General features: G+C 33.8%; 1 protein-coding gene across 1 annotated transcript in view; it reads left to right on the forward strand.

The window, feature by feature from the left end:
- Positions 1-14786, forward strand: part of Malrd1 (MAM and LDL receptor class A domain containing 1) — a 463630-nt gene that overhangs the window by 142283 nt on the left and 306561 nt on the right. The window contains exon 12 of the mRNA XM_050152697.1: positions 12915-13162. Coding sequence (XP_050008654.1) covers positions 12915-13162 — 248 coding nt within the window. The remainder of the gene's footprint in view (positions 1-12914; positions 13163-14786) is intronic.

The raw sequence follows: 14786 nt of genomic DNA on the forward strand, positions 1-14786 counted from the left end.
TAGAAAAAAAAGAAGCAGACTCACCTAGGAGGAGTAGAAGACTGGAAATAATCAAACTGAGGGCTGAAATCAACAAAATAGAAACACAGAAAACAATCCAAAGAATCAATGAAACAAAAAGCTGGTTCCTGGAGAAAATCAACAAGATTGATAAGCCCCTATCCAAACTAATCAAACGGCAGAGAGAGAATATGCAAATTAATAAGATCAGAAATGAAAAGGGGGACATAACCACAGACACAGAGGAAATTCAGATAATCATTAGATCTTACTACAAAAGGTATGCCACAAAACTGGAAAATGTAAAAGAAATGGACACTTTTTTAGATAAATACTATATACCAAAGTTAAACCAGGACCAGGTGAACAATATAAATAGACCTGTTAGTCGCGAAGAATTAGAAGCTGTTATCAAAAACCTCCCTACCAAAAAAAAAAAAGCCCAGGAACAGATGGGTTCAATGCCGAATTCTACCAGAACTTCCAAGAAGACCTATTACCTATAGTCCTTAATGTATTTCACAATATAGAAACAGAAGAGTCATTGCCAAATTCCTTTTATGAAGCTACAGTTACTCTGATACCAAAACCATACAAAGACTCAACCAAGAAAGAGAATTACAGGCCAATCTCACTCATGAACATCGACGCACAAATCCTTAAATTTATCTCTTTTGAGTGTTTTTTATAGCTGTATCACTTTGTATGCATTGCTCACAATGGCCAGAAGAGGGCATTGGATCCCCTGGAACTTCAGTTATAGATAGTTGTAAATCTCTTTGTGGATACAGGAAACAGAATTCCAGTCCTTTGCCAGAGGAAACTATGCTCCAAAGCACTAAGTTATTGTTCTAGCCCCAGAATACACTTTTAAAGCACCATTAGCAAAGGTCTTAGTTTTTCATGTTTTATTATTGTTTAATGAAAATGATAAGAAAATAAGGAACTACAAATGAAATGATTATATCACTAATTCCTACCGAGATCACCCTGTAATAATTGCAAAATTATATCAATTTCCTTTAAATTTTGATATAATATGAATGTACTGGAAACTATGTATAGATAATACAGACGTCTTCTATGTCCTTCATGTAGTTATAGCATTAGTAACAGAACAGAAGTGTATGTAGTAAAGTGTCAATTAACACAGTGGTTTTGGCACGTGTGTTTAGCTTTCTTGTATCTTATATGTGCTGATTTCATAATCATTACTACAGCTAATAGTTTCTGTATTCATAAATATATCTTCTGGCCTATCACATACAGTTATCCTTTTTTGCACCATTTTTGGCTTTGGAAAACTATGGATTTTATTTTGATTTCTAGTTTTATATTTTATCATTTTTAGAGAAAAGGTATATGGCCTCCCCAGACTGTCTCTTTTCTATCAGGATAATGCCATTGAGGTACTTTGGCATTGCTTGTATAAATAATTTTTTATTACTCTTTTACTCATGTTCTATGATATAGATATAACATTCAATGTTTTATTTACAATATTAACTATATTATCTTTCATGAATACTAGCACTGAGTAAGAGTTGCTTTTTCTCCAACACTTAAACACTTGATATAATAACTATTTTTATTCTTGCTGTTTTTATGGGTATGGGATAGTATGACTGTAATTTGTATCACCTTTAGTTTTAACAATATTGAATATAATTTCATTGTTTTTGGACACAAACTCCAATGAGTGCCTTTGGGGTCCAGCCCCAAGGTCCTCTTCAGGGTTCAAAATGGATTTGACAGCAGGTGAAGGATACTTCTTCTTAGGGTATCTGATGGATAATGAATTCTGCCACACTGTGGTATTTCAAACATGTCACTATATTCTTCTGTCTCTGTTCAAATTCTATTTTCTCCTCTAGCTTAAAAGATTTCTTGTTTCAGGGCACTTGAAAAAAATTGCAAGTTACCTCTCATTGGTCAAAAGCACATTCCTAGGGTAAACAATAAGTAATTGAGCCATTTGAAAGGGCCTCACAAAGATTTCAAGGTTTCATGATTTGAGGAGAAAGACTGACAAATCAAGGGTGGGGCACAGTGCCAGTGACAAACTTTGAGACATTGGTCTATTATTAGCAGACTTGGCAAGTGAAGAATTGGCATGTTTTTCTTAGGCTGCTTTATTTAGCAACCTTGTTTGGACATCTGTGACTCTAATCTTGTGCATAGCTGTAAAGTTTTAAACTTATGAACCATTTACAATAATCCTTTAGTCTAGTTTGAACTTGCTCTGAGGTGAAAGTAACAAACTGTGTGTAATTAGTCTGAGCAAAAGGAACAAGACAGGCTTTTAGTGTCTACAGTCCTCATGGGACAAATAGATCTAGTTATGAGAAATATCCTAGTATATTTTCTAGATATCAAAGTTATGTATCTAAATGAAAGATCATCTTCCTGACCACCCACAGATATATGTGCCTATAAGACTGGCATGTAGACATGAGATCACACACACACACACATTATAATGTAATCATGAGATTACACACTACAATGCAGATATTGGGGAGACAGTTTTAGTTGTTTTAGCAAAAGTGAGCAATGGTTTCCAAAGTCGATGGTCCTGCAGGCCTTGCTTACGTAGGATTAACCTCCATCAGAGAATCACTTATTTGGTGGGTTGACATCTGAACATTAGCTGATGTAACTCTCATGGCCTTTGACAAAACTCCTACAATGTAGCTCTAGCAGGGTATCTCACTATGTTCTCTGATTGACTGGGAACTCATTATGTGACCAGAGTGGCCTTGAACAGAGATTCATCTAACTCTGTCTCCCAAATGCTGTGATTTTTCATGCATGTGTTTTTAAAATTTATATTTCCTTCTTATTAAAATGCTTTTTCATTCTTTTACTGTTCTCTAAGTAATATTTTTACAAACAACTTTAAACAGCATTTTATACATTATTGATATATGGGTGAAATTATTTGCCCTTAGGCCCCAATTTGTGTTTCAATTCCTTTAACAGATATTTACTCAAAGAAAACAGTTTTAATTTTTATTAAGTCCAATGAGTCAATATTTCTTCTTCAGGATCATGGTTTTGAAGTAGTACCTAGGAAAACTTTGGAAGAAGTCCTAACCGCTACAAATTTTCTCCTGTTCTTCTAAAAGTTTTATCACATGTGTTTTATATTTAAGTCAGTGACCCATTTTGTTTATTTTTGCAAAATGTATAAAGTTTAAGCTCAGATCCCTTATTTTTTATAGCTATGCATTAGTAGCTCACAGTCTCAAGTCTGCCCTCCATTCAATTGCTTTTTCATTATTACTTTGCCATTTACATCCATACCAAATATAATTGATTGTAATGACTAAAGTTACCTTGTACTCCTTCTGGTCTATTTATTTCTACATGTTCTGTTGTTTGGATCCAGCATGTCCCCCAAACAATCATAAAGTAAATATTTGGTTCACAGCAAGGTACTATGGGAATGTAGTAGACTATCAAAGACACAAACCTAGATAGAATTCTGAACCACTGGGTGATGTTCCCTAGAACATTGTAGAATGTTCTTTCTCTTTTCCTCTCTTACCAGTGTACCACCTGATTATCATTAGTTGCATGGTTTTCTCGGCCACATGCTCTGGTCATGATAGACTTCCTTCCTGAAGGAAGTGCTAAATGCAGCACAGCCAACTGAACTTTGACTCCTGCCTTTAGAACTGTGTAACAAAATCAACAGTCCAGTTTTAAGAGCTGTTTCATGGCAGATTGGTGGCAGCTATATAAATCTGACCATCATAAAGTGTCTGCCCTTGTACTATCATAGTGCATTCTTCATAGCTACAAATATATGATAGCTAAAAACTGTCTAGTGACACCTCTTAATGTGTTATGCATTGAAATTATGTAATAGTATCCCATTTACCTTCTGATCTTTTAATAGATATTTTATTATTAAAGTACTCCGAACTTTAAATTTATGGTTTAGAAAATTATCATTTATATTAAAATATCAATTTGTTCACAATTATTTAAATGAGGAAGAGGATCTGGAAGAGGTGGCATTTTCTTTGCGTTTTATCTTCTGCTTTTTGAGAATAGTTCTCTCCATTACTTAAATCTTTGACTTCTGTCATCAATGATTACTAGTATCAGAGTACAAATTTTATTTGTGGCTAATAGATTTATACTTAATCATTTCACTTTTGAAAGATTACAAATGATATACATTATTTAATGTTCATTACTAGGTTTCAGAAAATGAAATTAATTTTATGTCTGTCTTATGTATTATTTTTTAATCACTGAATAAAATTTCTGAGTTATGTCATGCATTCTAGAGTTTCTATGTATATAATTATGTGATCTGAACATAGGGATTTTGTTGTTTCTTCCAATCTGTCTGAACTGAATATTTTCTAGGAAAATCTTCAGTAAGACCAATTGAGCCTTGAAATTTGATTATTAGGAAAAGTTTATTATTGGTTGTATTTTCTTAAGAGTCACAAAACAAAATCAAAATGTGTTCTTTAATGTATACCTATGTGCTTCTCAAGTAGCAGGCTTACTTATATATTTATCTATGTTTTTAGAATTTATTTATTGTGAGCCAGGAGGTGGTAGCTGAGGCAGGCAGATCTCTATGAATTTGAGGCCAGCCTGGTCTACAAGAGCCAGTTCCAGGACAGGCTCCAAAGTGACACAGAAACTCTGTTTCAGAAAAAAAAAAAAGAATTTACCTAGTGTAATTTTGACAGCCACGAGTTCTTGAATATCTCCTCTTTTATTTCAGCTTGTGATTTCTGTTTCTTGTCTTTTTCTTTCATGTCAGTTTTTAAATATAAAAAATTAATTAATTAAATAATGAAAACATTTGGATATAATAAAAACTATTAATCCTTATATAAGTAATAAAGATGTTGTCGGGCGATGGTGGCGCACGCCTTTAATCCCAGCACTCGGGAGGCAGAGGCAGGCGGATCTCTGTGAGTTCAAGACCAAACCGGTCTACAGAGCTAGTTCCAGGACAGGAGAAACCCTGTCTCAAAAAAAAAAAAAGTAATAAAGATGTCAAAGTTAAGTTGATTCAATTATGAATAATTATGAGTCTTAAAAGTTACTCCAAGCCCTTCAAAACAGGATATGAGATAAGAATTATTCTGAAGGATTCATTTTTGTTCTGTTATCACCGAACTTACTTTTTCAGCTTTCCATTCTAGCACTTAACTCCATTCTATTAAAATGTGAAAACTCCCATAGGACAAGTATATGGGTCAACCAGCCCCAGAATTTCAAATTGTTTTTAAATATATTGACAAATGAAGTCACAGTCAACAGAGAGATCATTCCTATAACTTGGGAGACAGTGCAGAAGAGTCAATTAACTCTCATTTGAATGCTTTCCTAGAGAAAGCATACCATCTCGGATTAAAAAGTTTGCTTGGTTTTCAGGTACCCCTTAGTGAAGTAACAATTTTCCAATACTAAATCATTGTTTCCATAGTTTCTTACTATAGTCTTTTGATGGTAATTTTCTACTTCTTTTTGCTTGTTTGTTTGTTTGAGACAGGGTATTTCTGTGGTTTGGAGCCTGTCCTGGAACTATGTCTTGTAGACCAGGTTGACCTCGAATTCAGAGATCTGCCTGCCTCTGCCTCCCAAGTGCTAGAATTAAAGGCATGCACCACCACTGCCTGGCTCAAAGTCTCTACTTGCTAATAGTAAAGCCTAAATTTTATTAAATTGGTAAAGTTGAGTTTTCATGTCTACAGTACCATTTATCATATTCTGAATATAACAGTTAAGGCATTCTTGAAGACTTTGATGTTATCTTGCATGTATCACCCAATCCTTTATAATTCACCATTTCTCTTATTGGTTATTTTTAAGTTTTAAAATTTTCCTTAACTATCCAAGAAATACTGAAGTAATTTAGTAATAATTTTACCATCACAATGATCTTTGTAATTCTTGACTATCTAGAAAATTCAAACAGTCTAAGAATTTTAACAGTTTTAATGTTTTTAACTGGCATGTGCTAATTGTGTCTAAGAAGAAGTATGAGGCTGTACATGAGAAGATGGCAGACAATAATTCGAGATAGCTGAATTACAGAGTTGCTTGCACAGATGCAAAAATAAAAGACATTATTGTGAGTTGATATGGTTAGCCTGGGACATTCCATTTCAGATGGGATCAGCTAAATATAAATCAAAGGCAACAAACAGGTAATGTAAACCAATGCAAAGAAGTGAATGCTTTAAAAGCCACTTAAACAATATAAGCAGAGTAGTGGTGCCATAAAATTTGAGTTTTAGAGACAATACTCTGACAACATATACAACTATAAAAATTGAGGGTCACAGAAAGGCTATTAAATTTAATATTCTATTAAAGAGACCATTATGTCAAGTACTTTCAATGAAAAGAAAGTTAATTTCTATAAGGAGGAGGACCTTATAAATCTGAGAATTACTTAATGGTAGGGGAATATCTGGGTTTAGTGAGTAGATTACTAACAATTTTGTCTACTATCCTTAGTTAAACAAGGACAAAAAGCTTTAAAGATCACAGCTTCATGTATTGATTTATAGCCTGACAAGTATCCAATACTGTTAGAAATGTTACCATTCAAGAGCTGGCCACAAAGATATCAGGTTTGAGAAAGACTTTTCTATTGTTTTTATAATGCCAGGAACACACACACGATTATATAACATTATATAATATATGCAATTGTATTATATACATACATAATGGTAACAAAAATAGAATATGTATATAGTTATATTATATTATATCCACAATGGTAATAAAAATACAATCAGGAGTTTAATAGCATAGAGAGGATAGACAACAGGAATAGCATGAATAATCCCAAATAGCAGCAATAGTTAAGAGGAGAATGCTGACAAGTGACAGAATCAGAGGCAGCAGAAGGAAAAGGAGTGATCACCCAATCATGGTGGTCACCAAAGACAAAGGATACGCTTCTATAAAAGTGGTCAGCTTCACTGGCTGTGCATACAGTAACAACGTGAGGATTCAGAAACCTCTGCTGAGTTAAGGACAATGGTAATCTAATAAAAACTAATAGAAACTATTTGAAATTTTTTATATTTAATGGTGTCAGTCCTATTTCCTGCTATAGTTACCCTGACTTACACCCAATTCAGGCACTTAAAATTTTGAATTAGAAACATAATTTGAAATTTACTCACAATAAGCTTCTATTATTATGTTTTTTTTATAACTTATCGAGCATGTGAATTTTTACTTTTGTATTTGCATATTCTCCAAACATCCTCCTCTAATGTATTTTCAAGTAAAATATACTCCCACTATCTCTCATTATCAGGGTTTATATTGCTGTGATAAAACAGGTCCTACTGTATCATCAAGGGAGGTCATAGCAGGAGCTCAAGGCAGCCTGGGAAGCAGAGACTGATGTAGAAGCCATGGAGGAACATGGCCTACTGATTGTACTTCATGGCTTGCTCAGCCTGTTTTCTTAGATAACTCAGGACCTCTGCCCATGGGTGACATCACTTCCCTGTGAGCTGCAGCCAACAATATCAATCTTTCATCCATAAAATGTGTAAAGAGATGCCTACAGGCAGTCTGATTGAGGCATTTTCTCAATTGAGGATCCTATTCTGATACTGAGTTAGCATGTGTCAAGTTTACAGAAACCTAATGACCTCACTATCCATACAAAAATGCTGTTACATGTGAGTACATAGTTTCTGAATCACAATAGTCAATATAAAACAACTTCATTTCCATTTTAGTAGCTTAAACAGGTATCTAACATTTCAAGAGTCAGTTTGTTCTTTATAATATTTTTTGTTTTTTGTTTTTTCGAGACAGGGTTTCTCTGTGGCTTTGGAGCCTGTCCTGGAACTAGCTCTGTAGAACAGGTTGGTCTCGAACTCACAGAGATCCGCCTGCCTCTGCCTCCTGAGTGCTGGGATTAAAGGCGTGCACCACCATCGCCTGGCCTGTTCTTTATAATTTTAACAAAGTGAGTTGTTTATACTTTCCCCTAGATTATTATTCTCTTGAAGTAAGAAAGAATGTGACATAAAGTAAGGAGAGAGCTTCATTTTCATTTGTAATAGTGAGGCCCAACATGGGCAGAGGGGGTTAGGGTTACATCTAGAAAGACAACAGGAACTGGGATATTATGATGAGTGGTGTTCTGGACTGTTGCTGTTGGAATTATTTAAATATTGTGGTGACTAAAGAGTCACAGAGCCAAATCAGAGTGAGAAGGAACTCCAGCTCATTACAAAAGTTCACAGTAATTATAATCTATTATGTCGAAATTGGGGTATGGTCAGTGCAGGACCTCAAGAAAAGTGCTTCTACAACAAACAAAATTGAGAGTACCAAATAGTAGGCACATATTCTAAAGCTACTTCTGTACTGTAACCCAGATACTGCTAAATAACCTGGATCGGGATTATTCATTCTTCAAAAATGTATTATTCAATTTTACTTGGACAAATCGAGTTAATATACACTGTGTGCATTAAACACATAAAAAGAGGATTTGTGTAAAATAGTAGTAAAAGGCAGTAGGAGCATAAAGAAGCAGATTGTAATGGAGTTAGACAAGACAATGAAGATTTATAAAAATAGTTACATTCATAAGTGAAATTTTAAGCAGGAATTATGTTATAAAATAGTAATTTTATGATCAAGAAGTACAAATCTTTCTTGAGACAAAAATATTAAGATGTAAAAACTGAGATGAGATAATAGGTATCAGAAAAGATGGAAATAGAAATGACAGTGAATAAAATTATCTTTCTGACTTGTGTTGGCTTAAATACAAAGCTACACAATGTAAATGACAATAATAAACCAGGCATGGAAATATGCCTACTAGTAATGTAAATAATGGCAAAGAGATAATTAAAATATAGACTAAGATTTAAGGTTAGCTGAATGAGTAACTAATCAATTTAACATAGACTTCTGAGTCAAAATAATTGCATGCCTAAAAAAGTACAATGAAGATATAATTTATTAGCTTTCCCCTATATAGTATAACATACCATTTTAAACGATATTTGTATATGGAATAAAGAAAAAAAGGTTTATTTTTCAAATAATTCTGTGAGGTTTTGATTTTTAGGTTAAATAAAGGCATAGAACACTTGAAAATTGAATGCCACATTTGCCACATATCAGGTCACAATTTATATGATAATTTTATATATTATTATTGAATAGGCCTTATTACTTGATGAATGTTCAATAAACTGAACACATACTATAAAAAGTAGTTTTTAATTAAAGAGAGCATGACAATGTAAGACCCGAATGGAGTTGGATAGAACCCAAAACACAGAGATATAATTTAGAAGAAAATCAAGGCCAGTATTCAGAAATTCTCAGGGTAATAGATAGCCATTCAGAGAGATCTAAAACATAGGCTCCCCCAGGCAATTACTTCTCTGAAGTAACAATAATATTACCTAACATACTTTTGATAATAAGATAGAAATCTTATGGGTCCCAGAAAGATCTCAAGACCTCAAGGTCAATCTGGTAGTCATTCACAGCCATCTTTTGATCATCCAGACACATATCTTGGTCAACTAGAGAGAGATCATTACCAGCCAAAAAGATCTTAAAAACATCTGCAAGTAGAAAGATGAAATATTACCCTAAACCAAGTCCAAATTTGACCAAACTTTTGTTATAATAATAAAAAAAAGTGTGGTTTGAAATTTAGCACAATGATAGAGTTTGTACCTAGCAACTACATTTTACCCAGGGTATATGTGTGTTTGAATTCCAAATACTTTTATGTTACACAATTCCTTTTTTATGGGAACATATTAGTAAAACATGAGACAGCTTAAGATATCACATTATGGAAGGACACTAGAGAGGCTTCTGCTTCCATCTGGAACCAGGAAAACGGTACTGGGTTTGTGCTTTGTCAGCACAACCACAGGAGAAGACAACCCAAAGTAGCTTCAGACATTCAAAGCCACCTTAGAATTGTGTGTTCAATGTGGCAAGAGGAATGATCTAAAAATCACTAGTCTGCCTCAAGAATGATAAAAAGTAACCACAAAATTTCTATCCTTCCAAAAGCTATGACAATAATCATAAAAGCTGTTTATTTCACATTCCTCGCATCATAACCTATAGAAACACAGTTTATTAATTTAAACTTTATCTGATCAGTGATGAGAATATGTCCATAAATAAAATATATTCCTTGGTGCTGTATAGAAAGAATTTAGAAAGAACACTTTATGGACAGTATTGTGCAGTAAATTCTTTATAGGGAAATTGCTGCACCTTCTACATGCTTTTATTAGTTTTTCCTTAGCCAGTGTGCGAGAGAGGATGGTTCCTGGTGTTTTGATGATAAAAATCATTCACATTTATTTAAATAAAACAGCCTCAGCATAACTCAAACAGTTGTCCAAACAAGCTTTCTTCGCAGGAGTGCTATTTGTTTTAATAGACGTGGACATGCTGCAAAGCTTCCTAGGTGCTTTTCACCTTCTGGATAAATATGTTTATGCTTTTACAAGTTTTCATTTCTTCATTAATATTTAAGTACAAATTAATCAAAACTTATTACTTGAAAATAATTATAAATGATATATTTTGCTACACTTGAACAAATTAATCATACTCAGGTTTTATACAAGCTAAATATGTCTTCAAAGTGTTCATATTTATCCATATATACATATGTAGATAACAATAATTAAGGAAAAAGAACAAGAAGGGGTGTATGAAAGTGTTTGGAAGGAGGGAAGGAAAGAGGAAATAATAAATAATACAATTATCAAAGAATCATTAAATGTTTTTTATAAGTGTCTTGAACAAATAATTTGTAAGACATGACCAATTGTAGCATTTGGCTTAATTCTGAAACATTTTCACCAACATTTTTAGGTTTATCGCCTATTATATAGCTATTAAGAGATGTCTGTATAACTACTACAAACATGGAATTGAGAGAAAAATGTATCTTAAACAATACAAGTAGTTAAGTAGTCAAGAGAACATCTAAGAAATAGTTTGGTGTTCCATACAACTTAACCTTTAATTTCTGCAGCTTATTGCAATAACTAACTCAAGTTAGTGCATATTTCACTTTTTATTTAAAATTCCAAAATTTTTCCATGTCTATATTAAATATTTTTCTAAACAATTAAAATGATGAGTTATAACTTTTGTTTCAGGGAGTATTTATCAAGTTAGACTCCATTACTTAATAATAGCATTCCTAATTATTTAATGAGACATAAGAAACAAAGGTGAAAGAAAAGAAATAGTTCATTCCATGAAGCATGAATTAATGTTTCAGGGAGGAAAGTTGCACAACATTAACACTTTTTTTCTTAATGGTTTTAAGGCTAATGCTAGATTTGTAAAAAAATAATTTTATTTAAGCCACAGTCACAACTGTATACAACAAACTAAACTATTATATATAAACAGAGCTACAGTATTGAAAACAGCTTGGTATTGGCATAAAAACAGAGAAGTCGACCAATGGAATCATATAGAAGACCCGGATTTTAACCCACAAATCTATGAACACCTCATTTTCGATAAAGGAGCTAAAAGTATACAATGGAAGAAAGAAAGCATCTTCAACAAATGATGCTGGCACAACTGGATGTCAACTTGTAGATGAATGAAAATAGACCCATATCTATCACCATTCACAAAACTCAAGTCCAAATGGATCAAAGACCTCAATATCAATCTGAACATACTGAACCTGATAGAAGAGAAAGTGGGAAGTACCCTACAACATGTGGGCACAGGAGATTGCTTTCTATGTATAACCCCAACAACACAGACATTAAGGGCAACATTGAATAAATGGGACCTACTGAAACTGAGAAGCTTCTGTTAAGCAAAGGACACTGTCACTAAGACAAAAAGGCAACCTACTGACTGGGAGAAGATCTTCACCAACCCCGCAACAGACAAAGTTCTGATCTCCAAAATATATAAAGAACTGAGATTTGGTTTTGCGTTGCCTTTCATATCTTCTGTGAATACTTTTACAACTGTTGCAAGTTCATCTGTGCAGTTCCGTGCTGTGTACAAAAGCTAATGTTTCTTAGTAGTCATCTACTATGACAGGATCCTACACACTTTCAGCCAATCTTTCACAATGATCCTTCAGTCTATTAGGGCTATGAAATATATTTCCCCTTTTGCTCTAAGCACTCTGAAATCTCTTATTTTCTACACCATGGGTAGTTGGGTCATGGGTATTTGTCTTAATTACCATCCACTGCAGATTGAAAAATCGCAGAGGTTGAATGAATGCATTGATCTTTGGATGTGTTAAGTCATTAGAAGGAGGTCTCTATCAAATCCTTCTCCTTAGAGCTCAGGGAATCCTGCAGAAGAGGAAGTGTAAAGATTGAAAGGGTCAGAGGGGATGAAGGACACCAGGAGAGCAAAGCCCTTTGAATCATTTGTTGAAGGCACATACGAGACTGAAACAAGAACAGGACCTACAGGTCTGCACTAGGTCCTCTGCATATATATTATAGTTTTCAGGTTAATACTCGTATAGGAATCCTGACTGTTGGAACAAGTGGGGCTCGGACTCTTGGGACTCTTTTTCTCATGTTGGGTTGCATGTCTAACTTTGATATAATGATTTTGCTTCATCTTATTATATTTTATTTTGTCATGTTTGTCATCTCTTAGAAGCCTGTTCTTTTCTAGTAAGAGACAGAAAGGGAGTAGATCTAGAGGGGAGGAAAGGGGGAAGAGGAATTAAGAAAAGTAGAGGGAGGAAAAACTATAGTCAGAATATATTGTATGAGAAAGAATCTATTTACAGTAAAGGGGGGAAACGGAAAAGAAAAGATTTAGGGAAAAGAAAAAAAAATGAAGGTGGGTAGTTTTTCTTTGTTTCCAATCTAAGCTTGCAATTTTTTCAGGTACCTCTGGTGGGCGATGTGACTTCGAATTTGACCTTTGTGCCTGGGAACAGGATCAGGATGAGGGTTTTGACTGGAATCTGAAATCCAGCAACGTCCCAACTACAAGCACGGAGCCAGCTGTAGACCATACACTGGGAAACTCTTCTGGTCATTACATCCTTCTTAAAACCTATTTCCCACAGCAGTCCGTGAAAACAGCCAGAATTTCAAGCCCAGTTATAAGCAAGAGAAGCAAAGACTGCAAGGTATGAGGGGAAAATTAAGGAATCTTATAAACAGCTATTGGAAAGGGCCATGTGCAGAAAATGGGGTGCCTGGGGCTAGAAACACTGTATATTTGGACTTACTCAGCATAGCATATTTGAGAGGAAAAAGAATAAATGGGAATAGTTATTAGAATTACTGGAGAAACTCTCTTGTGAATATACTATACAGAAGTCAGAATTTTGGAAATAACTGGAAAAATTCCAGGGTTAACTATTCATGATTATAGATAATACAAAATAAGTAAAAGGCCAGTTTTGTTTCCCCTAGGAGTTTAGTGATTATAGAAACTATGAGAATTTTATGACCACCACTAAGAAAAATAAATAAATAACATGCACTATATAAATAATATATTGAAGACTCTGATGTAGCTAGAGCTATCTATAAAAGAGACAAAGACATATTTTCAGAGAGGATAAAAGTAGATTTGGTTTTAAAACAATGAAAAAAGTTATAGGCAAAACAAACAGGACCTCATCCTTAGCTTATAAAAATTTGAATAAATGTCTAAGGCATCTCAGCTACAGGACTCAACACAACTAAATGTAATTTAAGGCACTAACTATAAAGTAAGCTCTTAGAAGTCATTCCCCTGTTACCTTGATCACAAGAGACTGTTAAATAAATCACTTATTTGTACTATGAGATATGCAACATTAAAATTATGTTACAGCATACATATGCTGGGTTGGTTGTTCCCCAATATTTGAACACCGAAAGGAAGTAAATTTTATTTAAAGAATTTTTTTCTGCTCATTTCAGGTTAGAATCTGAATTTCACAATCTAAATTGTTATGATATGATACTCAAAATGATGCTCTTTGTTGTGCTGTGTGCACAGTAGAGGTAGCTGTAACCCAAAGAGAACCGTATGTGCATCACCCTTCAAAAAACAGTCATCACCATTGGCCTTAATCCTTGGTAAACCTTCAGTTCATCAAAGGGAATTTTCTGTCTCATCCTAGGATGTCTTCACAATTGGACTCTCCCAGAGTAATCTCTGCTCTCAGCTGGGCAGTGAGGTTTTACAAAAAAGGAATTGGATAAGAGTTTTAGAGAGAAAACTTGGTCAGAAGTTCAGAATGGAAGTGAAAAATCAAACAACAAACTACCCTTTGGTTTGGTACCAAATAGAATTTAATAAAACATCCTTTTACATGCTTTTGCTGTTTTGCAAAGAAATGACACTTCCTCAAAATTGAAAGCTATACACACCAGATGTAATATATGTTGTCTATGTCTATAAATTTAGTTGTATATGTCCTTAGAAAAGTCTCAAAATTGCAAGTTAGCTTTAGTCTAGACATCTAATTAACTAGTAAAGCATAAAATATATAAAATTATAGTTTGATTTCCAAGTTTTTATATTACAATATTTTCTATAAATGCTTAAAATAATTGTTTTGTCATAGAAACTAAAAATCTCATCCATCTCTATATCCCTTTGGTCACCAAATTATAATTGCTCATATTAAAACCTCCTATCAGAATTATAAGGGATATCTGGAAGGGTCAAATTTTTAAGAGAAATGGCTTGTTTTGTTAATATTTATGATATAGATTGAATACAAATAGTCAAGAAAAGGTCATCCTGAGAATTGT

The sequence above is a fragment of the Alexandromys fortis genome, unplaced genomic scaffold (assembly GCF_014885135.2).
Source record: "Alexandromys fortis isolate MF-2015 unplaced genomic scaffold, M_Fortis_MF-2015_v1.1 scaffold_54, whole genome shotgun sequence".
In the NCBI taxonomy this organism is placed as follows: Eukaryota; Metazoa; Chordata; class Mammalia; order Rodentia; family Cricetidae; genus Alexandromys; species Alexandromys fortis.